Below are 24975 nucleotides of genomic sequence, written 5' to 3' on the forward strand. Positions count from 1 at the left end.
GTTTTTGATGAGGAGGATTTCTGTGGCTTCTGTTGTCATGAAGGTCAGCTGTCAGTCATCCAGTGTTCAACTCTCAGGACTATAAACTCTCCCAGAGCACTGGAGCATGGTGCTGCTGATGCAAAGTGGCTCTCTATGGAAATGCTCTGACTGACTCCAGCAGTGAATTGGATTATTCTGATGATGCTGTTTATCAATGGATCAATACTCACATATTGTGTCTGATATTTGAAATTTGATGTATTCACAGCAATTCTTGAAGTCTTCAGTGTTGTTAACCAGACTAAATTCCCCTCCACTTAAAAATCTTGTTGCACTTCTAAATTTTCTACATTCGTATCAGTTCATTGTGGAAAACTATGCTGGATTTCTCTGTACGAAGAAAATACATTTCAAAATGTAGGTTTTAACATTCAGTCTCAAGGTCAGTGCTATTTTCTTTTGATTCAATTTATAATGTGTATAGTATTCAATCTTTCTTCCAGACTAATGATTTTAAAACCATTCTAAAACCAATTTGTTTGAAAAAGTAGTTGAGTAGGTAACAATGTTCATTTGAATGTTTCAGTGATGATTCCTGCTTACATGAGGAGAACAAACACATCATCATCATGAGGAGGTTTTTGCTTGAGACAAGAAATATTTAAGATAGTTAAACCAATATAAGCCTTACAGTCTTCACCATATGTGAAATATTTTAAACTCTGAAATTCAGAAAGTTTAATTTCAAAATAAAAAATATATACACCTGAATAAAAGTGTGCTAGTGTTAAATTTTTATCTTTAGTAGTGAAAACCGTCTGTTGTCATGGTTCAGCAGTGATGCCTATATGTTGCCATGGTTACTGAGCTCAGAGAAGGAAGTGAAACCAGTTTCATCCAGTCTGACGAAGACCAACAGAACTTGCAGCCTCCTCTGCTGCAACTAACAGGATGTTTAGTTTACCTCATATAAACTTTATTATCTCTCTTTGCAGTGGGTCGAGTCGTTCCAGAACACTGAGGAGAAGCTCTCTGTGTCTTAAAACAAACAAACAAAAAAATAATAAACATCAATCGCATTGCGTTTACATTTATAGTTACAAGAATAACTGCTGAGATATGTAGGGGTCTTCATTGAAAAGAGTGGATAAATTAAATCCCAAAAAAGTGAGTTTTAGTCTCAGTGTCAGATAAGTAGGATTTTATCATTTCAGTACTTAAATTTCTCACACTGTACAACACACACTATCAAAACACACTTATCACAGACTCACAACTACAACAATATTGTTTTTTTGTCATTTTCCGTAGCCTTGTCTGTGCAGTTGTAACCCAGTGCTTCTCTCTTGTGGAATTGTTATGGTACTACAAATGTTCGAGTCACTGATACAGAATTTTTCCTAACGTGTCTGTGTGTTGAAAGTGATTTATCCAGAGCAGAAAGGGCATCAGACACCCAGGCAGGACATTTACACAAGTCTGAACTGTGCTCTACAGTATTCAGTCAGCTGGTCAGTCCACTACTTTTGTCCAGGTTGAAATATCTCAACAACTACATAATGGACTGCAGTGAAATTTTGCAGATATTTGTGGTGCAGAGAATAAGTCTAACTTATTTTGGTTGCTGAGTAGATAGATAGATAGAAAGATTATGATAGGGTAACCCTAGTTATTTTGTGTTAGTCACACTAGGTTTAGGGGTGCTGTTTTACTGGTTTAAATGTTGGTCCAATCAGTGAGGTTTAGTTCCCCTTCGAGGGAACTCGAACTGTGTCACTATGGGAACGCCTCTAGGCGTAGCAGGTCTGAACTTGAATGAAATCACTCCAATCCTATTGGTTTGTTGCTAGAACGGTAAGGTGTGACGGTATAAAGCACACCTGTACACGGCTCTCTTTTCCGAGGATGGCTGAATGTGTTCTCCCTGGGGTGTGTGCCCTGCGGCCGCTCAGGCGGCCCGGCGGCTTCACTCATGGGGTTCACAGCGTGATCTGTCGGAGGATTTCGGGACGGCTGAGGCTTTCTCCCGACCTTCATCCGCTGGCTCCGACGCTTCCTTTCCTCATTCGGGAGCCCGTTTCTCAGCTTCTCCAAATCGCGGTTTGGATCCGGAGACGCTGCAGCAATCCGACTCCGAGGAGGTGGACGTGCTCAGCGTAGTGGACAATGACTTCCGGGTGTCGGGGCGGCGTCATCAGGCGGCGCCCGACTATGAGGAGCTGCTGGAGGTGGTGACTAGAGCCGTGGCTAAGCTCAACATCAACTGGCCACAGGAGGAGCAGACACCACAGGCTAGTGGTAAGCTTGATGAAAGGTTTCTTAAGCACCATGAGCCGCCTCCACGCCGGTCTCTGCCATTCTTTCCTGATTTACATGATGAACTGAGTAATCATGGGGCAGACCCTTCTCTACACGGCTTTCCACACCCCGATCACTGAACTACAGTAATGTGATGGGGGTTAGGGACCGTGGTTATGGGAGGATGCCTCGGGTGGAGGATGCGCTTGCGAGCTATCTCTCCCCTCGACTTGCGTCCTCCTGGAGAAGCCGGCGTTACCCTCCAAGCCATGTCGCACCACATCTATGCTCGTGGGGAAGGCGTACATGGCAGCGGGCCAGGAAGGTGCGAGCTTGCACACCATGGTGGTGCTTCAAGCCTACCAAGCCGACCTGCTACAGGAGATGGTTCATAGGGGGGTCCCTCTGAGGAAGATCTGGCAGAGCTTTGCAGAACCACGGACTTGACCGAAGTCAGAGGAATGACTTTACAGCTCTGGAAATGGGACCATCCGAGGAGCACGTGAAAGCACCATGAGCCAACCCCCACCACTGGATGCTACAAAAACTTTCACACTGAACCTTCACACATGAATGCATCAAAAGAACAAAATGTCACTTAATTTTTTATCTTTAGTACTGAAACCTGTCATGGTTTCTGAGCTCAGCAGATGAGAAAAGAAACCCTTGTTTTACATATGACTCAATATCTTTAACTCTCATTTGTAATTTACTGAATGTTTACTGTGTGTTGGATGCTGCCTTTTTATTGTTGATCAAAAAGGCACAGACAAAAAAGTTTTATCCAAATTCATGAAAACGTCACATCTGCTCTCTCTCTGTCTCTCTCTCCTTTTACACATGTTAACATTAATTTTCTTGTTGTGTTATTGGTGGTTTTAATAGTTCAAAACAATAAAAAATTTCATCAAATAGCTTTCCTTGTGGATTATGTTCATAAAATTGACAGGTTATGATTTTTTTTTTGCCATTCATCTAATATTACCAGTCATTTCAATAAGGTATGAAGACACAGTAATAACAAGACTGTCTTTTTAAAATATTACTTCTTCATTCTTTAATGACTGGGGTAACACTAACAATAATGATTAAAGCATTTTAATATAAAACCACCCATTTATCTTGTATTACAGGAGATTCCTCTTGAGAAGATCCACATGTTGTTTAGACTTAATTTGTACTCAGAAATGATGGTAAATTTTATTTCTCTGATCAAAAATAAGAATGTCGTGAATTGTATATTTTAGAATTGGAAATAAAGAGCAGGATATCAACAGCTTAAAATGAAACAAACAGACTTTGATGTAAGATTTTACAGTTTTTCTCCATTGCTTAAACACTATAAACAGGCTTTTGAACTAAAATTTCAAAACCATAACTTCATTTTTCAAAAAGCACAGCCATTTCTCTAAACTCTACACACAAATCCTTAAATTTTTCATTGCCTTCACCATGTGGTCATTGAGAAAGCACTGACATTCAATATTGTTCACTCAATCAGGACAGGTTGAGCTCATTTAGCACACAGCTACCCAGGTGGAAACACAAACAGTCAAAATTGGTAACACATCAATCGGAAGCTGCAATAGATAGATAAAAGGGCCAGAGTCAGTTCATTCAGTTTTGGAGCAATGGATCCAGAGAAATCTGAAGGAAGAGGTGTAGGACACTAGAGAGGGGGAAGAGGAGCAGCAGTATGGAGAGGAGTAAGAGGTGAAGGAAGAGGAACAGAAGGAGTTGGAGGAGGCTATGGGATGAGAGGAAGATAAGGAATTGGGAGGAGGTGGACCAGGAGTAGGGCGGAGGAGGAGGGAGGAGGAGGAGGAGAATCACTGGCCTGTCTCAGACCAAAGACAGCACCAGGGGCAGAATCATTTCTTGTTTGGTGTGCTGTACAGCACACTTGAGAATAAAAAATATGCTAATGTTTACATTTGTTGTTTGTTCATCACGTGAAAAGTTTTTTGAGGGGGAGAATCACAAGCAATATTACTAATAACCATTTTTTTTTTAGTATTGTTTTGAATTTATCTCACCAGTGTGTAAGACTGTGTTGTAGTGTGTGTGTTTTTGAGGGCTTGTGTGTTATGTCTGAGGGCAAAGTTTGGTTTTTCAGCAAGATAGAATGGTTTTGAGTGGAGAGCTTTATTTTGACCTGAAAATAGGATGTTCTGAGAATTGGGTGAGAAGTTGTGGATTTGTGTTTAGAGTTTCATGAAAAAGAGGCATAATTTTAAGAAATGTGTATGTGTGTGTTATACAATTGAGAAAAACTGTAGTCTACGGGCCTCAGGGATATTTAAATTATACACTTGTAAGTATAGTTTTATGACTTCAGTTGATATTGAAATATTTTTAAAATTACATTAGATTGTATATTGAAAAACAGTTTTGTTTGGGCCATCTTTGGTTATGAAGGTTTCTGGTGCTGATCTGTGTTCATATTTTCTTTTAACTGGAAATCATTAAAATAGCTGTGATCCAGTATGAGGCTGAGGTCAAAGGTCATGAGCAAAACCTTTCTCATTACAGTTTTTCACAATTGCTAAGATCAAATCAAACACTTGCCTCAAAACCATTTGATCTGTGCTCAAAATCAAACAATGCTTTCAAAACATAAACACAGCCAGTCAATAGGTTAAACACTACAGAGCATCTCGTCCAGGGCATGTAGTTACAGAAAATGTTTTTTTGCGTAGAGGAAACAAATTCTCCAATTTAAAAAGTATAGTAATCACAACTTAGTACAGTAAATATGTAGTATACTGTAAGGACTGCAAGTAATACAGTATTGAATATCTGTATATTTAAATACAGTAAGCCAAAAGAACAAAGAAAACTATAAATGACAAGCACATTACACTCAAAAATGTTGTGTAACTGCAAAATCAAAGTCAGTACAGTAAGAGACTTCATCCACATCACATGCAATCTTGTCCCTCGCCAAGCAAAGGAGGAAAACCCTCTGTAGTGCTGGAAGCAGACTGACTGTAACAACACTCCACACCTATCTCACCACAGGCCATTTATATTGGCCTTAAGAGATTTTCCATTGTAAATGAGTTTCGGTCATAGACCTTCCACCATCAGGCAGAGAAACATTATTCTGTTGGACTGAAGTAAGGTCTGTAGGTTGAAGGTAATCATTTATGAATCACTGGTTGCTGGTTTATGTTGAACCACTTGCTTTGTGGGACACCACAGTGAAAGCTGACATTGTCACATAGACAGGATGTACTGCCAGCTGATGGACCTGCAGCTCACGCTAAAAACACAAAATTCCAACGACAACCCAGAAAAGTAAGAAGATGATCAGTTATAGCCCCAAGGTTGAATAAGGGTAGAGAAACTGTCCCTTACTTATAGCTTGGTCAAAGGGTGACATTGCCACTACGCTGGCCAGGGACTTGACCACATATTGGTTTGATCACATCATTAGAAACAAGTGTGCAGATTAATGAGTTGTTGTGTGTAAATGATGACAGTTGTGTTGTAGTTGTGTTTAACTTTTGGCGCATGTATTTAACATTTTGCAACAAAAGTGCATCACAGTGCAAAATGTGTTTTAGTGAGTGAGAATGTGTTAAGAGTTTTGCAAAAAGAGTGGATGAGATTTGCAAACAGTGTCTAAACTACCTGAATTTGTTTAAGGTTTTGCACAATGAGCCTGCACAATGGAGCAGCTTTTCTCCCCAAAACAGAGTGCACAGTGCCTGCTCCAGCAGGTACTATCTTGAGGCCACGAGATAGTATTGTGAGGCCACGACGTAAAGTGGACCTTGGGGGGCTCCGTAGTTCTCCTCCTCTGAAAATGTCAAATGTTGTTTAATGACTTGCTTGGATCCCGATCATTGCCCCTTGCGGCTATATTTTTTATTGAAGTTGTTTTGATACATGTTCATTGGTGATTAGAGCAAAAGTGAAATGTCCAATCTATTTGATGAAATTGTGTGTGTAAGGCATGTGTGTTTGTGTGTGTGTGTGTGTGTGTGTGTGTGTGTGTCCTCAGTGAAGTGTATCAGTCTCTGCAGTAGCTTCCAGCTGCAGCAGTCTGTTCAGTTTCTGTTCAGTCTGACTGAGGGAGGTTTTTGTACGATGCTTTTTTACTGTGTGAACACATACTGACTGTTGATAACATGAAAACTCAGACAGTAGTAAACTGCTGCATCTTCAGTCTGGACTCCACTGATGGTCAGAGTGAAGTCAGAGTTTGATCCACTGCCTGTAAAACGACCTGGAATCCCTGATGCTCGAGTGCTAGCAGCGTAAATGAGGAGTTTAGGAGTTTCTCCATCTCTCTGTTGGTACCAGGCTAAATGGTGGTAGTTGCCTGCAAAATAAACATTCTGACTGGTCCTACATCTGATGGAGACGGAGCCTCCCAGAGCAGAGCTCACTGCTCCAGGCTGAGTCACTGTGACCTGGCCTCTGGACTCTGAGGATACAGAGACAAAACATAAAGCAGCGTCATGGTTTTGTGGGCTTCATTTCAGAGGGACGGATGTTCATAGAGGAGAGGAGTTTGATTCTCTGGACTTTACCTGTGAAGCAGCAGCAGAGGAGAGTCCAGATGAGGACGCAGATCAAAGTCATGTTTTTGATGAGGAGGATTTCTGTGGCTTCTGTTGTCATGAAGGACAGCTGTCAGTCATCCAGTGTTCAACTCTCAGGACTATAAACTCTCCCAGAGCACTGGAGCATGGTGCTGCTGATGCAAAGTGGCTCTCTATGGAAATGCTCTGACTGACTCCAGCAGGGACTTGGATTACTCTGATGATGCAGTTCATCAATGAATCAATCACTTTTTTTCGAAATATAATTTGTCTTAATTAAATTAATTGCCACTGAAATAACATGTACAAATATTTTAAAATTAATATATCAAACGCACACTGGAAATTAGTCTTGTTTTCACATTGCATATAGTGCTGACTAAATGTTACAATTGGAAACACATTTTGGTGAGTTTGTTTGTGTCAAAGTCAGAGAGGCGTGTCTCTCTACAGTGAGAGGTTTTTGTACGGCGGCTCAATGAGTTTGTATCACTGTGGTGGACTTTTGGTGGAGGAACCAGACTAGAATTTGGAAGTAAGTTTCTGCACAAATAAATACATTTTTGTTAAGTAATGTTATAAATTCAGTTTTTCAATGTTTGAAGCATGTTATTTTAATTATAACACTTTTAGTATTCATGTTTTGATTTATCCTCCTTTACCATGGAGGCTAACTCAGAGCTGCTTTACAAAACATTTCTTTACATATTCCTGTCATACTGGAATTTCATCAGCTTGAAGTAGAGAAATAATTCAGTTTACTGTAAAAAATGTTTGCCAAGATTAGGTTAAAATTTTCCACCACAATACCTTTTGTTGCAATTAGCGTCTCAGTAGCTCTGGTATCCTAAAGCAGGAAGTAGCTGGTATAAAAGATAAAAGGTGGCCATTTCATGAGAAGCAGTGAGTCTGCGACGTGGCGTCACTCACTTTCTGTCCTGTTCTGTATTATATTGTACTGTACATGTGGAGGAGTAGAGACAGTAAGCATGTAGACTGATTGTGGGATTGACTGGTGAAATGCTGTATTGATATGCTGCTGAATGAGGAAGACTGATTTATACTTTTATTTCTGCGTGTCAAATTTACACCGCTGCCTTCTTTTGTTTGCACTATCAGTCTAAAATAAAAGCGCAAGAATGTTTTTGCAGCAATGTCGAGTTTATTAAGAGCTTTTACTTTGAAGAGTTCTGAAGGACATTCAAAAAGTCTCTGGCTTGCTTGACACACCTCTGAAAAAGCCGTTAGCAAACATCTGATGGTATTCCTCTGAATTTTCTCAGGGAAATAAGTGTCCATGGGTAGGTTTATGAATGCGGATCAAACGCCGGGACGCATGCACACACTGCAGCACATGCTTTATTGTGAGTATGTGCAAAAGTGTCCCTTTATTCAATTTGTTTAACAAGGGAGAAAAAAATATACACAGTAAGTTGTGATCGGTTTTACAATCTAACGAACGTGGAGTCCCGCACTGTACTGACTGAGCTAAACGTGCATGTAATTTGAAAAAATTCGACTTTGTTCTGGCCCGCCATATAACGGCTTGTGAAAAATTTGGCCCAATGCCAGACTTATTTGCAGACGCCTGCCCTAATGATTCTTGTACTGCGTCACGAGCAGCAAACAGCACAAAGGGGATTCCCTCATCCCAATCAGTCCCATTTTCCTCACAATATTTTAATATTTTAATAATGTCTGATGCCAATGTTCAAGAGCTCCTTGTGACTCAGGATATTAAGCTGATGAGACCACATGGCGCACATTCAATGTTTTAAGTACCTGTTTGAAAAGGTTAGATTGGAAGTTGGTCCCTCTATCAGACTGTACGACACGCGGCAACCTGAAAGTAGTGAAGAACTTAGTCAGCGCATTAACAACATCACGAGTAGTAATAGTGCGCAGGAGAAAAGCTTCAGTGAACCACGCAGCTACGCACATCATTGTAAATATGTAATTGTTACCGCTCTTAGTGCAAGGTAAAGGTCCTACACCAGGGGTATTCAATTAGATTTCAAAGAGGTCTAGTTAGAGAAAATTTCCTGAAGCAAAGGTCCGGAACATCAAAACGACGAACTTGCGTTATCATTCAGTACTATAACCTATAGTTGTATCAACACATGTTTTTAGTCAACAACGGACTGTCAAATCAAATAATATTTCAGTCAGTTTTCACATCAAACTGGAGGGATAATAAATAATAACTATTCAAATAATAAATTCTAAATTTAAGTAAACTAAAGTGCCTAATTTTTAGAAAATTTTTTATAAAAAGTGTAGCTTGAAGTGATGAAGTGTAGTCTTAACCAATTTTATAATAAACACTCAACACATCATAACAAATGAACAGCTGTAATGCCTCCTCTTCTCTTTCATTTTCTCTTACAGAGCTACCACTTTCCTGCTTTCTGTTGTTCAGTGAGAAACGTGAGCTCCAGCTAGCATATTGGAGATCTATGAGATATTCTGATTTTGAACTGCCCGTGGGAGGTTGTACATGTAAAAATCTGTACATTCTTGATTAAAAGTCATGTGAAATCTCTTTTATCTTTCGTCTCCTCAATTCGGGTGTGTTTCCAAAACGTCTCTGGTAAATCTCGCGGACTCGATTCGCAAGCATCGGTATGCACAGATTTGATTGGCTGAGCAGCGTCACATGAGACGATTGGAGCACATGCGATTGGTCTGTGAGTTTCCTGGTCCTCTAAACCAGTACAGTAAATGCTAGAAAAGCTGCGCGGGTTAAAATAGAAAAGCTCCGTCACGAGGTAGTAAGTCTCAATAATAAATGTGCTGTAGGTCGGCGGTCCAGAGAGGACAGCGGCTGGGTCCGGATCCGGACCGCGGTCCGCCTATTAGTGACCTCTGTCCTACACAGTCAATTAGGATGCGATTGAACAGTTTATCAATCACTGGGATTGGACACAGAGGCGCAGGGGGAATTACCTGGTTTGGCCTTCCTGACAACTTACGTGACAACTGTGGAAAAACTGAGCCACATCTGATTTCAAACCCGGCCAAAAGAAATGTTTAAGAATGTTCTGGTAAGTCTTTGTAACACCTAGATGACCGGGCTACTTGCTCTCACACGCTACAGATAAAACATGCTGTGCCCCTTTGCCCCTTTGGCAAGGGCACAACTATCTGGTTCACACCATCCCACCCAGAATCAGCTGCTAAGAGTGGTGACCATCAGCAAGACATCCTTATCTAAGAAATAAGTGACTTTTTCCCCACTTGCTTTCTTGTTGTCACCTACCACTTTGGCGAAACATGGTTGTAATGTTGGGTCAGTTCTCTGCTGAAACTATGCTGAATTACTCTGTATGATCTCTATGGAAATGCTCTGACTAACTCCAGCAGCGACTTGGATTACTCTGATGATGCTATTTATAATGGATCAATAGTCACATATTGTGTCTGATATTTGAAATGTGATGTATTCACAGCTATTCTTAAAGTCTTCAGTGTCTGAATAAAACCCACTCCAATGAAAAATCTTGTTGCAGTAAAACTTTTAATTACATTTTAAACATTCTTATCAATTTAAGAATTTTATTTATTTTTGAAAACTATGCTGAATGAAGTTTTAATATAATGTCCAATTTCTTTTGATTCAGCTAATGCATTGGTGTGCGTGTGTGCGTGTGTGTGTGTGTGTGTGTGTGTGTGTGTCCTCAGTGAAGTGTATCAGTCTCTGCAGTAGCTTCCAGCTGCAGCAGTCAGTTCAGTTTCTGTTCAGTCTGACTGAGGGAGGTTTTTGTACGACGCTTTTACACTGTGTGAACAACCACTGACTGTTGATAATATGGAGACTCTGACAGTAGTAAACTGCTGCATCTTCAGTCTGGACTCCACTGATGGTCAGAGTGAAGTCAGAGTTTGATCCACTGCCTGTAAAACGATCTGGAATCCTGATGCACGAGTGCTAGCAAAGTAAATGAGGAGTTTAGGAGTTTCTCCATCTCTCTGTTGGTACCAGGCTAAAAGTGGTAGCTATTATAATGAACATTCTGACTGGTCCTACATCTGATGGAGACGGAGCCTCCCAGAGCAGAGCTCACTGCTCCAGGCTGAGTCACTGTGACCTGGCCTCTGGACTCTGAGGATACAGAGACAAACACATAAAGCAGCGTCATGGTTTTGTGGGCTTCATTTCAGAGGGACGGATGTTCATAGAGGAGAGGAGTTTGATTCTCTGGACTTTACCTGTGAAGCAGCAGCAGAGGAGAGTCCAGATGAGGACGCAGATCAAAGTCATGTTTTTGATGAGGAGGATTTCTGTGGCTTCTGTTGTCATGAAGGACAGCTGTCAGTCATCCAGTGTTCAACTCTCAGGACTATAAACTCTCCCAGAGCACTGGAGCATGGTGCTGCTGATGCAAAGTGGCTCTCTATGGAAATGCTCTGACTGACTCCAGCAGGGACTTGAATTATTCTGATTTTTATCAATGGGTCAATCACTTTTCTTAGAGTATTGATAATATTTTAAAAAAAACTCTTTTATATGATTTTGGTTTTATTTTGTTTAAAATATAATAATAAGTTATTTCAGTTAATTGAAAATGTAAATTTAATTTAAAATGAACTAGTGCTGGGCAACGATTAAATTTTTTAATTACAATTAATCGCATGATTTTCTTGAAAATTAAATGATGAATTCTAAAGTTGTGTATTGCTTGACTTAAATGTACTGCTACATACACAAAAATGCATTAACATGTGGTTCGCAAAGAGCTTTTTACCAGCAGTATTCCCTTTACACAGCAGCAATAAAATATTTCTTGTAAATCTCAACTTAAACATTAATGTAATCAAATAAATATTAAACCACAGCTATTTACCACTGCCAGGGAATTACCTTTTATCTAGCTTGTTAAAACAAGTTACCATCAGAGTCCAGTTTTCTTGGGATTGGGAACATAGAAACAGTCTATGTTCAGTAGAAAGTGTCCCTGTTACAGTGAGGTGAAGTGGTTGAGCACAAGGTGTACTGGGGTTCCCGTGAAACTGTCGTGGTCGCCTCACGCACACGCCCGCCTGCTGCTAAAGTTGAATTGTCTTGAATTTTTGTACGCGACACGCAGCACAATCATTGGAAGAGAGACTGATCCTCGCTGTTTGTGAGTTTCCAGGATCTGAATAGTTATCAGGACATCAACAGGATGGAATTCACATGGCAGAGCATCCTCGCAAAACTAAATGCAGGCCTATCAGGTAAAGTTAGCCTGTGTATAATTTTAATTTAAGTTAAAGGCTGGGGCTGTGTAGCGCACAGAGGCCGTTGCCATGGTTACTATCCATAGAGCGCCGGCCGTTCACTCGCAGAGAGCTGTCTCCCTGTCTGTTCACCTGAGAGAACCTGCTGAAGCCTCTCCGCTGCTTGTTTGGGTTATTTTGCAGGCTGATCAACATCCCACCTCTCCTGTGACCCATGGTTTGATTGTAGGCCTATGTGTATTCAGAGCCAGTGAGCAACGGACTTTCAAAATAATAATTTTAAAAAACTGTCGCCGTTAATTAATGAATACTTTAATGCGATAATAATACGTTAACGTGCCCAGCCGTAAAATTAACATGTTAAATTAAAAAAGTCATATTTTCACATGTCAGCTGATAAAATGTTACAAACAGAAACTATTTTTGGTGAGTTTGTTTGTGTCAAAGTCAGAGAGCCGTGTCTCTCTACAGTGAGAGGTTTTTGTACGGCGGAGTTTGTATCACTGTGGGAAACGTTCGGTGGAGGAACCAGACTGGATGTTGGAAGTAAGTTTCTGCTCAAATACTAAATACAATATTATAAAGTCCTGCTTTAAATTCAACTTTTGAAAGTTTAAGACAGATAAATAGATATTGATTTAATTATAAAACTCTTATTGTTCATGTTTTTATTTCTCTTCCTTTACCATGGAGGCTAACTCAGAGCAGCTTAACTAAACTGTTCTTCACACAGTCCTGTCAAAATGAAATGTAATCAATTTGGAAGTGGAGAAAATATAAAACTTTAATCTTAATGTAAAAATATTTACATTAGTTAATTTTAAAATGTTCACCACAATAATGGCTGTTGTGATTAAATACAATTCACTTTCTTCATGTAAAATTGAAGTAAAGATAAATATGGGTGTTTTAAAAATGTTGCCTATTGTTATGGATTTGGAAAAAGAATACAGTATTTCCATATTAATCGTGAAAGGACAACTGGCACTACTTTCAACACAGTGGTCAGTGTATCTGTCAGTAAGTGAAGTGATACAGCTGAGCAGTGATACCTGACTGAATTTGCACTTGAAAAGTAATGATGTTTAAACTGTATCTAGTGGTTCAACTCATCATTATAGCTGTTAATGTAAGTGAAGAAACACTTTGAAATCCAGATGAAGAACATCTGATTGTTGTCAGTTAATTTCTATTTTGGCTTTCACTGAATAAATTATTGTACAGTCAAGTTTTTGATGATCTTGATAAGAAAGTTTGTTATTTATTTCCAGTGTAGTTTGATATATTTCAGGTCGTTCTGTATGATGATTCTCTCTGTGCTGATTTGCATGAGAGGCTTCTTAAAGGGAAGTGAAACAATGTGTGAGTGAGTGACTGGTGGAGCAGAAAAACCATCTGACAGAAACTCCTTAAAGGAGAAAATCAGCTCTCACACAGTAAAGGTGTCCTCTAAGCTGATTGGTGTCTCCTAGGTGATGTCCGTCCCACCCTGACGGTGCTGCCCCCCTCCAGTGAGGAGCTGCAGCAGGGGAAGGCCACGCTCATGTGCCTGGCCAACAAGGGCTTCCCCTCAGACTGGAGTCTGGCCTGGAAGGTGGACTGCAGCAGCAGCAGCAGCAGCTGGGAGGAGAGCAGGAGCCCCGGGGTGCTGGAGAAGGACGGCCGCTACAGCTGGAGCAGCACCCTGAGGCTCCCTGCAGACCAGTGGAGGAAGGTGGGGTCTGTGACCTGTGAGGCCACCCAGGGCTCCCAGGCTCTGGTCTCAGAGACACTGAGGAGAGACCAGTGTTCCCAGTCCTGATCTGACTCACTGGACTCTGCTACTGGTTTTACTCTGCTCTCTGAACTCTGTAACTCTCTCTGTGTCTGTGTCTCTTTCTTTCCGTAAGTCATTCTTTAATCACGTTTCATGGTTAAAGTTTGTGTACTGGATTTAATTTGGATTATTTCAACACAATAAAGACCAGTTCATTCAAATTTGTTGTTTTCATTTCTGTTATAGTGACTGTACTCTGTTACTCATCAGATCATATTAACAATATTCAAATTTAAGTAGTGAAGCTTCATTGATGCAATAATGCTCATGCTGTTAACACTGTAAGAAAATAAAAAAAGTTATTTCAAATTAAATAATATTTCATGATAGTTTTATTTTTTACCAACAAAGATGCATTTTCCTTCATTTTATCAGTGCAGGATTATATCTGAGGTAATTTCTTCTTCTCCTTGAGTACCACCTTACAGAGTCTCTGTTTAGCAGAGACACTGTAAAGTTTCTCTTTATAGCTGCATTAAGAGAACTTTCTAAATGCAGGTATAAACAAGGTGTGAATGAAAGAATGAAAGCGGGTGTTTTCATGAATTCATTTAAAATGTAGTTTGTACAAATCTACATTACTCAATACGTTTCAAGGATTAAAAATGAAATTAAAGTACTTTCAACATGAGATGGTTCTTATCTCAGATTTTCAAACCAAAGATTTTATGTCAGTGTTGCATATACCACACAGTGACACATTGGTCTATTCTGATGGAGCATGCAGGGTGAAACAGTAAACACAAATATCAAATTTCCATCACATACTCCTCCCTTGTGAGCATTCTTTGATCACTCAAGAATATACAGCATTACAAAAAGATCATCAGGTCATAGAAAGGCATCATGATGTAATCTACACCAGTTTAACCAAGACAACGAATCTGGGTCCTTCCTTTCATCACAGTTCTGCTGCTGCAGCAATGGCATGTTCACTTGTTCATGGAGTGTGATCATTTGAATAGACACACATTTATCAATAGCTCTTACAGTCAAACCTCTGGCACATGGAATAATGCAACATCCACAGAGAGGTAACAGCGCTACAGCAATCATTAGGCCTGCTAGTATGGGCATCACTAAGGCTTTTTATTTAGCAAATACAGAATCAGACCAGTCAAACATATTAGTGTCCACTTCAGAGTTCTCTGCAAGTTCTTCTCGTAGCGAACGCATTCCTTCCAGCACTGGGGTCACCGAACCATCTGGAGCTGTATTGTTGGGCACAAACGTGCAAGAGGAGTTATTAAAATTATCCAAGCATCCCAGCCTCTTTGGGTGCTTCTCTTGCCTCTAACACTGCTATGTGATGTCAATGCCTGTGTGTAGTTCACTGTGGTGTTCTGTTGTGGTGGCTTTTGTGCATCATGCTTGTGATCTAAGAACTGCAACAGAGGCACTGTTAATGCTATTGCAATGGCAGCAAACATCTGTGTTGTTCCTCGTAGGCCCACACATGTCTGGGTGTCTGACTGGGTCCCATGGATGTCTCCTTCCAGAGACAAACATGCTACTCACTCTTAAATCAGCAGTGGTGAGACCAGGAGTTTTCCCACTAGCTCCCTTGTGTTGATGTTTGCTGTCTAACAGCCTGTGAGTCCGAGACAAAGGGTGCCTAAGCGTTCCCAATCCCTCCTTCACTCACAACACAAGGTCAGGGAAAACAGTGGTTCAGTTGCTGATTGTGCACGCTTGTTGATCTGTTACTGTTCTGGTGCAGGCACCTTCCTGCAGTGGCTGGTATGTATCCATGTAGCTCTTTCAGCCTCCACAACCACCACAAAACCTCCTGGCGGGAGACTGCATCGGCTTTGTTGCTGGAAAGAGAAAAACTTCTTCTTTGCTTGGGTTTAGCTAAAAACCTCCCTCATAAGGTGGTTAAACGGTTCATCTGGTGGTGGATGTGCTGCTAATGAAACCTGTAATCCCCTCCCTGTGTTGTGTCTTAGGCAGATTGAGCATGTTTGACAAAAGTTGTGAGGGTGTGTTGTGAAACCTTTCATGAACCAGTGTCTTGCTTCACCACAATATTTCATTAGTGATACAGTTACAGTTTTACAACACCAGCACTCTGTAGTTTTCTAGTAAGGCTAAACTAAAAAGGAAGAAGAAGAATTGGTTAGTGTTAGATATTAGGCTCTGGCCGCTGCTCCTGTTTAGGAGAGGGAAAACTTTCAACAATGACAACAAGACAGTAATTCTCACGTGATGTTAGTTCAATCAATTATATGATCACATCCCTCATTTCGCTGTAAATAAAACAAATTATGGCACGTTATTCTGGGTGACACTCTGCTCTGTGTGTGTAAAACAGCCTCTCTGAATGAGTTTCAACCTTGAGCTTCCAGGCTGTCTGATAACACATCTCACACACAGACTTGTTGTTCACATTACATTCCATCTCTAACACTGAGCGACTTAGATTTGCATTCAGTTCCCCCTTTTCTCTGTGGAGGAGAGTGCATGGGCAAAACTCCGGACCATGTTTAAAAAAAGGGATTTAAACAATAACATCAAACAACAAGGAACGAGCAGGCAGCAGTCTTTTCCTGTAAAAATGGCGTCAATCTGTTAGTGTGCATCACATTTTATCATCAACACAGCAGCAGCACACAAAGAAACATCCAGCATAACATAAAAGCAACAGACACAGCAAGCAACATGACAATAAGCACCGGGCATCTGGTCTGCTTCCAAGATGTAGTGTCAAAACAGGTCATGTGATCGTCCTTTGGTCAGCAGCCTAAGTAAAAACGTAGGTCATGTGTTTGTAGTACCTGAGTACAGGCAGACTATAGAGAGCCATTTCAGTCAGTGAGGCTCTGTCAGCTCAGCTTCGTCAGTTCAAGTTAGTCAAGTGCACTGTTAGTCTACCATGAATCATGAGAGAGAGATTTATCTCTCTGTTCATCTTTTTTAGTAATAGGATCTCTTGTCCATAAAATCATCATCACCTCTTTATGGTGATTGGTTCTGGAACAGATGAAAAGGCTTGAATGCATTGGAGAGAGAGCTTTACTCTCATTGTGATCGCATTCCCAGATAAGTTATTCTGTCTATTCGAATTGCAATTAGAGACAGACAGACTAACCATGTGTGAGGCCATTGTGGGCGAACCGCTTTAGCAACACAATGGTCATCTCAGCATGCTGTGTGTGATGGACTGCAGAACGGAAACCGACCAGCCGCGTGGGAAATAAGATTTTAAAAACAGACGTTTGCCAAATCACCAACAGAGAAATGTGTAGTCTTTGATGTAAAGCTGTGAAACCTGCACTGCTCACTGGTGCACTAATGCATTTACCACCACTCTGTTGCTCTGTTGGTTGGCCTTCAGCACAATCTTTTTGAAAATGTGGGTGCGTACAGGTCACTCCAGCCTGTAGCAGTGAACAAAAAGAAAACATGTTTAATATTTCCAAGCGCTTCTTTTTTTAGTAAATGTTATTTCACACATAAATCAAATCAAACTTTGTGTTAACTATAGCTATAGACTCTCATTCAATTTGCACCTCAGACATGAGGTCACTACGGTGGCCTGTAGGTTACAGGCCTAATACAAAAGCCACAACACGAACACAAACACCACAACACAAATACAATTAAAGCTGCAAGCAGCGTTGGGCGGGCCCTCGCACGTGTAGCGTGTTGGTGTGTGAGGCGGCCGTGTTGCATATTCTGGATCTCTGCCGGTGCAGCTGTGAATTTGCTACGCGCTTCCGACGCTGCATGAAGGTGTTTTACGTCACTTCCTGTGTCCCCTTTGTGGCACTACATAGCACTTGGCGCTATGAATATAAATTAATATTGGCGTGTGGGTGTCTTCGGGGTGGAACAGTTATCAAGCACGTAAAGTTTTGTTCAGATGTGAGCATGTATACTGAAGTTACAACAACTTCCTGTGTCATGGCGAAGAGTTGATCTTTGACGCCACGCCACGGACACGCCCATCGACGAAAACTCACAGATAGCACAACTTTCCCTGCCGCCGCTCGACTGCAGTAATGTTTACGTTTATCTTGTGGGGAGCCCCTCACCTAACACAGCTCAGGCTTGTCTCTTCCTCCATTTGTGCATCAGAAAGTACAACTACCATCCAGCATTTTGGCAATGCAAAAGTAAAAAACTCATAGTAACAGTGGATCACTTGCTTCCTGGCAGTGGAAAATAACGTCTTTTTTGTCCTCCAAGGGAGCGTTTTTCATGGAATGTGACGTCACGTGAAAACTATGAATAGGGGGCGCTGCAGCACCTCCGCACCCCTTTGTATAAGTATAAAGTCATCTCCATGGTAACCTGAGACTCCTTGCTTTTTGTTTATGACGCTAATCTGCACAGACAGCTGTTTAATTCACACAAATATCCTGCTGTATATTATTTGACCAGAACAGAAGTATTACTTATTTATCAAACGGGTAAGAAGTTCTTCTTCCACGTAGGCCTACATTTACTAATTTGGCAGACACTATTATGCGGGAAAAAGTCACAGGAAGAAGAAAGTTCTTTCTAAAATTTGAACCCAGACCTCTTGAATGTGGAACAGCTACATAGTCGCTGTACTACTGTGTAGCTGTGTTCTGCAGACAGTAATCCACTGTTACTAAGCGTCTCTTTCGTTGTCAACTTCCATTGTGGCTTTTTTGTTCGTGTTGTGGCTTTTTTGTTCGTGTTGTGGCTTTTTTGTTCGTGTTGTGGGATTTGTGTTCGTGTTGTGGCTTTTGTATTAGGCCTGAAACCTACAGGCCACCATAGGTCACAGTTTAATGTTTTAACCAGTGTACTCAGATTCCAACTTATGGGCCTGTTGTCAGTCAGCCAACTCCGGGCGGAATTGCATCCCCAAATCCATCCGTTTCCAAATCACTTTGCTTCGCCATGTGTATATGTCCCCCTTGGTACTGCTAAGATCAGAGAAGGAGAAAAAGAAACAAAACAACAGCGCAGAGCTCCTTGATCCAGATATTGAAATAATTCTCTCTCTCTCTTTTTTCACTGTCCCTGTTCCATAAATAATTAAAAATTGTTGCATCCTGTCCATCAGAACTGTGTACTGTGCAGTGTAATGAGTCTATGTGCATGTATCCAAAGGTCTCTTAGTGTGTGTGTGTGTGTGTGTGTGTGTGACATGGGGGTCACTCATTCAGTGCTCTGATAACTGAAATAAGTGTTTAACAACTATGTCATCAAAATTCATTATTATGATACCTTATATGCAATACCTGCCGCTCTGTTGGGCTGTTTTCAACATATCATGTAGCAATATTATCCCCTGCTGGGGTTAAATTTACTAACAGATACTTTGGCAGTTTCCTAAACTCTTTGTGGTTATCATTCATCACCAATGTAGGCTGTTCAAGCTCATCAGCATTTACTAATAAATTAATATAGTATTACTTTGTTTTTTTACCTTCAATGTGCTTAAGATTTTATTTTTCTGTGAGAAATTGTGACTCACCCAGTGTGTGTGTGTCCCAGTTGTTTCCTGTCACTAGCGTCCGTCCCGCCCCCTCCAGCTCAGTCCATTTGGATCTGTTTTGTATCTGTCCAGACAATCATTGTGTACCAATGTCCATTTTTGTCCACCGGTCTCACCTACTGTCCGTTTTCTCGTACTGTGATTGGTTAGTACAGAGTTCTTCAGCCCCTTTTGATGGCTATTTTATCACTTTGTCCTCTTTGTATAGATCTTCAGCTTGCAAAACAAAGGAAAACTTACAAAATGACATTTCTTATTATTGTAACCTCTCAGTGTGTTTCAGTAAAATGTAACTTTACAACTTTTAACTGCATGAGTTTCATTCTAATTAAAGTACATTTACATACATTACATTACAGTATGGTTATGTTTTTGAAATATCTAGTGTTATGGTTTCTGTGCAGCTGGTGATTCAGATCAGTTCCTCTCCAGCTGAGGGAAGATTTTGTACGATGTTGTATCACTGTATGAATGGGAAGCTGTGACCACCCTGGTGACAGTAATAAACTCCCGCATCTTCAGTCTGGACTCCACTGATGGTCAAAGTGAAGTCAGTTCCAGACTGACTCCCACTGAAACGATCTGAAACTCCAGACTGACGGGTTGTAGCATAACTAATCAAAAGTTCAGCAGATTCTCCAGGTTTCTGAAGGTACCAGTGAAGGTAGTTACTCATACTTGAACTGGCTTTACATCTGAGAGAGACAGTCTGTCCTGGAACAACAGACTGAGCTCCAGGAGACTGAGTCAGTCTCCTGATGAATCTGGAAAACATGAAAAAGAGGAGAAGGGTTATTGAGACAAATCCAGTTTGGAGAAAGATGATCAACATCCAAACAGAAGAGTCTCATTTCTTTAACATGGAGAACAGATGGAAGAAGGTAAATGCTGCTTGTTTCAGTGTTTCTCCATCACAGCAGAACATCATTGTGGTGAACCTGGTTGCATCCTGAAGCAAAGTTTTCAGAAGAGAGTCTCACCCTGAACAAGGAGCCCCAGGGTGGCCAGCAGTAGAATCAGTGACATCATCATTGTGCTGCCGGCGTGTCAGTGGCTCTGAAAGGCCTGGACAGCCACTGATCAACACTGGCCTCTTAACGGCTGGGAGCAGAGAGGCAGGACACATATGCAAACACACAGAGTCAGTGAGCTGTAGCTGTCCTCAACATATCATGGTGTTTCCCCCTCAGTGCTGAGAGCGTTGATCTACATATTTACATATTTACATGTAGAGGATATTGAAAACTCTGGTGGTAAAAAGATCCATTGCTGTTTTGGTTTGTCTACCTAGTTTGGGAAAAGTTTTTTTTTCACAATGATTAGTGACATTAATATTCATCTTTAGGTGTCTTTAATGTTGAGATTTCATCATGTAAAGCAGTGTTGGGTGTTCATGATCATGCAATGTAATTGAAAGCTCAACAACAGTTCGTGGATGGATGTGCAAAGATTATTTAACTGTAGTGTACTGCAACAATTTTAATTTAAACATCTAATTTGACTTGGAATATAGAAAAGGGAGTCTTCATCATTACCTCTTCTTGCATGGAGTCATATAGTGTTGGAATCCCGGGCAGGAAACCTATCGCGAGAAATGCATAATGCTGTACTGCAAGCTACCTCACTAATCTCAGTATGGATATCATGACAGAGATTGCAAAGAGACCAAAGAAGAAATTATTGGAGGAAGAGGGGATGAGAAGAAGAAAGTGTGACAGAGCACGAGACAGACAAGAGTAAATATCAGACTGGCTTTTTTTTTGTTGGCGTGAGCTAAAGGAGCTAAAGTTCTCGCTGTAATTGATGTTACTTTGTTTGCTCTGTCCTGTGTTGTCGCTGTTGCTTGATGTTCGGCTGTGTTAGCAAAGCTGTTGACATTAATGATGTAATGTAATCAGAGCAAATACATGAACAGGCGTCCGTATACAACAGTGTCATGTAAGTGAATAGTACTCTTAAAACCGGGAGCCAATTTTGATTATAAAGTTTTCTGATGCTGATCTGTGTCTTCATATTTTGTTTTATTTGGAAAAAAGTTGAAGTTACTGTGCGCGTGCCGTTTACTCACGGAGTGCTGTCTCATCAGACAGGTACTACGTTATGATATTAAGAATGTTTCTAAGACCGAAATCTTCCCCCAATAGTAATCAGCATGCAGTGTGTAGCTATCCACTTTTTAATTTGATGGCTTGTCTTTCATTTGTTTGTCTACTTCTCCCACACGCTGCATCCAGTCTGCTGAAGTCTCCCTCCACTGCTTATTTGTGTGGGTGATTTGCAGGCTGATCAACATCCCGCCCCTCCTGTGACCCATGGTTTGACTGTACGTCTACGTTCAGAGCCAGTGAGAGACAGACTTTTTAAAAACTGCTTTACATGCGATAAAATAATTGTCAGTGATAATTGATTAATGCGTTAACGCTGTTTGTGAGTCCTCAGTGAAGTGTGTAAGGGATTATAATGTGATATAAATGTATAGAGAAGAGACGTGCTGGAAAATGTAATTTGACTAAATATATTTTTTGATGATCAAGAGTTTCTTGATCAGTTCAGTTCCTGTTCAGTCTGACTGAGGGAGGTTTTTGTACGATGCTTTTTCACTGTGTGAACACATTCTGACTGTTGATCCAATGATAACTCTGACAGTAGTAAACTGCTGCATCTTCAGTCTGGACTCCACTGATGGTCAGAGTGAAGTCAGAGTTTGATCCACTGCCTGTAAAACGACCTGGAATCCCTGATGCTCGAGTGCTAGCAAGGTAAATGAGGAGTTTGGGAGTTTCTCCATCTCTCTGTTGGTACCAGGCTAAAAGGTGGTAGTTGCTCAAAACACCAACATCCTGACTGGTCCTACATCTGATGGAGACGGAGCCTCCCAGAGCAGAGCTCACTGCTCCAGGCTGAGTCACTGAGACCTGGCCTCTGGACTCTGAGGATACAGAGACAAAAACATAAAGCAGCGTCATGGTTTTGTGGGCTTCATTTCAGAGGGACGGATGTTCATAGAGGAGAGGAGTTTGATTCTCTGGACTTTACCTGTGAAGCAGCAGCAGAGGAGAGTCCAGATGAGGACGCAGATCAAAGTCATGTTTTTGATGAGGAGGATTTCTGTGGCTTCTGTTGTCATGAAGGACAGCTGTCAGTCATCCAGTGTTCAACTCTCAGGACTATAAACTCTCCCAGAGCACTGGAGCATGGTGCTGCTGATGCAAAGTGGCTCTCTATGGAAATTACTTAATTTGTCTTCTTAAAAATAATACTATAGTAAGTATTATATCCTCATAACATCCATTTCTTCCAGCACAAATAATCTCTTCAGCAGCCATATTACTGCGTAATGTACACAATGTAACTGTGTATGATAGACAACAGCGGCATCATTAGTGTAGGAAAATGTTGATTTTTATTTCTTCACCGGCAGGACTGGCAAAACATACACAAAACTGCTCGTCAAGCGGCACCAGGAACACACACTTTTTCCGACCAGGGCTACGTCTAACAACAGCAACTTCTTCTAATGTGGCTTTTTGACATATGTCACAGCTTATCCTGCCCCCTACTAGCATTGCAAGGAAACATTACTGAACAAGCATTCCAGTATACTAGGCTATTAAAACAACTTGCTACATTAGAGTAACTGGCATGTATTACACACAAAAAAACACATTATCAGGTGCCACATTCCTCCCCTGTAAAATCAATGTAGTCCTCAACATAAGCATTCATTACATTTACCATACAACATTAACCATGTAGCGGCAGGGCAACAACCACTTCATAACTTTTAACATTTAAGATACTTCTCTGGGTTAAACCTCTAACTCAGTGGCAATAGCTTTCTTTGAAAGTTGAAATCCAGTAAATGGCCTTAAATGCTTTTCCCCAGGTGTTACCATCAGAGTAAATTACTACATACCATATGATCGCTTTATGATGCAAGTTCAGCAGAGTTAACCATGAGCAGTTGCAACAATAGTACAGTATATTGTTCACCTGAAGCAAGGACATTCACTTTACTCTGGAGACTTCTGACTTACTGAATATACTGAAAACATTCCATTTACTTTATTTCATTGCCATACTTAGTCCCAAACCATTTAGCTTATGACTAGAATTTACTTTCAGTTCCTTGACAAATGTAAGTAAAATGTTTGTTTGTTTGTATCCCACGGGCACAAGAGTAGGATAAACCAAATGTGTTTCTACCAAAAAGCAAATAGAAAGGATAGAATAGAAAAGGCCTTTTCTGGATATTACACTTACAAACCTGGGTTATAAAAAAACTCAATGACCTTTTGCATACCAGGCCAATAAAACTTCTGTCTAGCCGCCTGTAAAACCTGTTCCACCCCCATGTGACCCATTTCACAGTGAAGGTACTTGTACACCAGTTCTTTGTACTTGTTTGGCAGCACAATTTGAGTACAGGTTTTGCGTTTCAACAGCCCCTCTTGTGAAACATGCAGTCTTTTCCACTCGCGCAACAGTTGCTTAATGTTCACTCCCATATTTCTGACCCTACTGTCTGGTTTTCCTCCAGACTTTTTCAGCTGGAGTACATGGGATATGGTAGGGTCTTGCAACTGTCCCTGTAGCAGCTCTTGCTGAGTTATTTGTATGTCCGACACAATGTTTGTAAGTACCTCCTGAACGTGTGGGCTGCAGGTAAAGACGGAGATCCAGTCCACTTCGTGCTGGTTCTGTGTTTCAACTGCACCGAATATTGCACCTAGAACTTTAGGGGAGCACTGCTCTGTACACTCACTCATATAAGAGTCCATACTCACAGGTCTACGGGACAAGAAATCTGCATCTGTGTTTGTTTTTCCTGGACGGTACTTCAGTGTTACTTCAGTGTTATGTTGAAGTCGGCCAACTCCGACACCCAGCGATGTCCAGTCGTGTTCAGTTTAGCTGTTCTCAAGACTTAAGTGACAGGATTGGTAGCACTGTATACTGTTACAGAGGGAGCGTAAAACAAATAGCCTCTAAACATGTCCGTCACAGCCCACTTAAGTGCCAAAAAAAAGGTCTTTCCTGAATGTAATCGATTTTTTCTGATGGTGTCAAAGTTCGTAAGCCGTACCCAATAACTCTGAGTTTGCCTTCCTGCCTCTGGTACAGGACTGCTCCCAGTCCTTGTTCAGAAGCGTGGATCCTCAAACCTTGGATAAGCCATTACAGGTGGGTTAGTCAGAATGTCAACTATATAGTTCAAAGCTTTTTGATGAGTGTCAGTCCACACTATTCTGATGTGGAGGGGGCTGTCCTGCCCTCGCTGACTGACATTTAGACTTCGACTTAGAACTTGAAGTTACATCTGTTGAGAGCAAGTCACACGGGCATTTTGCATGACGAGAGAAATCTTGTACATAACTTCTATAGTACCCCAGGAAACCCAGAAATTTGCGCAGCTCTTTAATGTTTGTAGGGGGGTTGCCTTTAGAGCTTGCACTGCCACTATTTCCTTATTGTCCATGCTGTAACCTTCAGCTGAGATTACTTTTCCCACATAGCGTACCTCATTTTTGAACAGGTCACATGTCACATGTCACTTGTCTGGCCTCAGCTTAATTCCCCACATTTGTGGCGTTTGAAAACACTGTAGGCCAAAACATCATCTAAGTATG

At 41.0% G+C, this 24975-nt stretch overlaps 1 long non-coding RNA gene, 1 pseudogene and 2 gene segments (V, D, J or C); all 4 read right to left on the minus strand.

Annotated features, from left to right (window-relative positions):
- Positions 1 to 6383: 6383 nt before the first annotated feature.
- LOC119907630 lies at positions 6384 to 6873 on the minus strand. The segment is given in 2 exon segments: positions 6384 to 6715; positions 6822 to 6873. Coding segments are annotated over 2 exon segments (384 nt in total).
- A 1075-nt stretch (positions 6874 to 7948) lies between these two features.
- Positions 7949 to 11094, minus strand: LOC119907634 (annotated as a pseudogene).
- A 3843-nt stretch (positions 11095 to 14937) lies between these two features.
- LOC119907324 lies at positions 14938 to 20089 on the minus strand. The gene is made up of 2 exons (XR_005445088.1): positions 19325 to 20089; positions 14938 to 15080 (listed from the first exon to the last, which is right to left on the minus strand). It is a non-coding gene; the product is annotated as an uncharacterized LOC119907324 (long non-coding RNA).
- A 1853-nt stretch (positions 20090 to 21942) lies between these two features.
- LOC119907635 lies at positions 21943 to 22433 on the minus strand. The segment is given in 2 exon segments: positions 21943 to 22274; positions 22382 to 22433. Coding segments are annotated over 2 exon segments (384 nt in total).
- Between the last annotated feature and the right edge of the window lie 2542 nt (positions 22434 to 24975).

Source organism: Micropterus salmoides, unplaced genomic scaffold, assembly GCF_014851395.1.
Source record: "Micropterus salmoides isolate LMB-PRFRI ecotype aquatic unplaced genomic scaffold, ASM1485139v1 Ms_hic_scaffold_17, whole genome shotgun sequence".
Taxonomy (NCBI): Eukaryota; Metazoa; Chordata; class Actinopteri; order Centrarchiformes; family Centrarchidae; genus Micropterus; species Micropterus salmoides.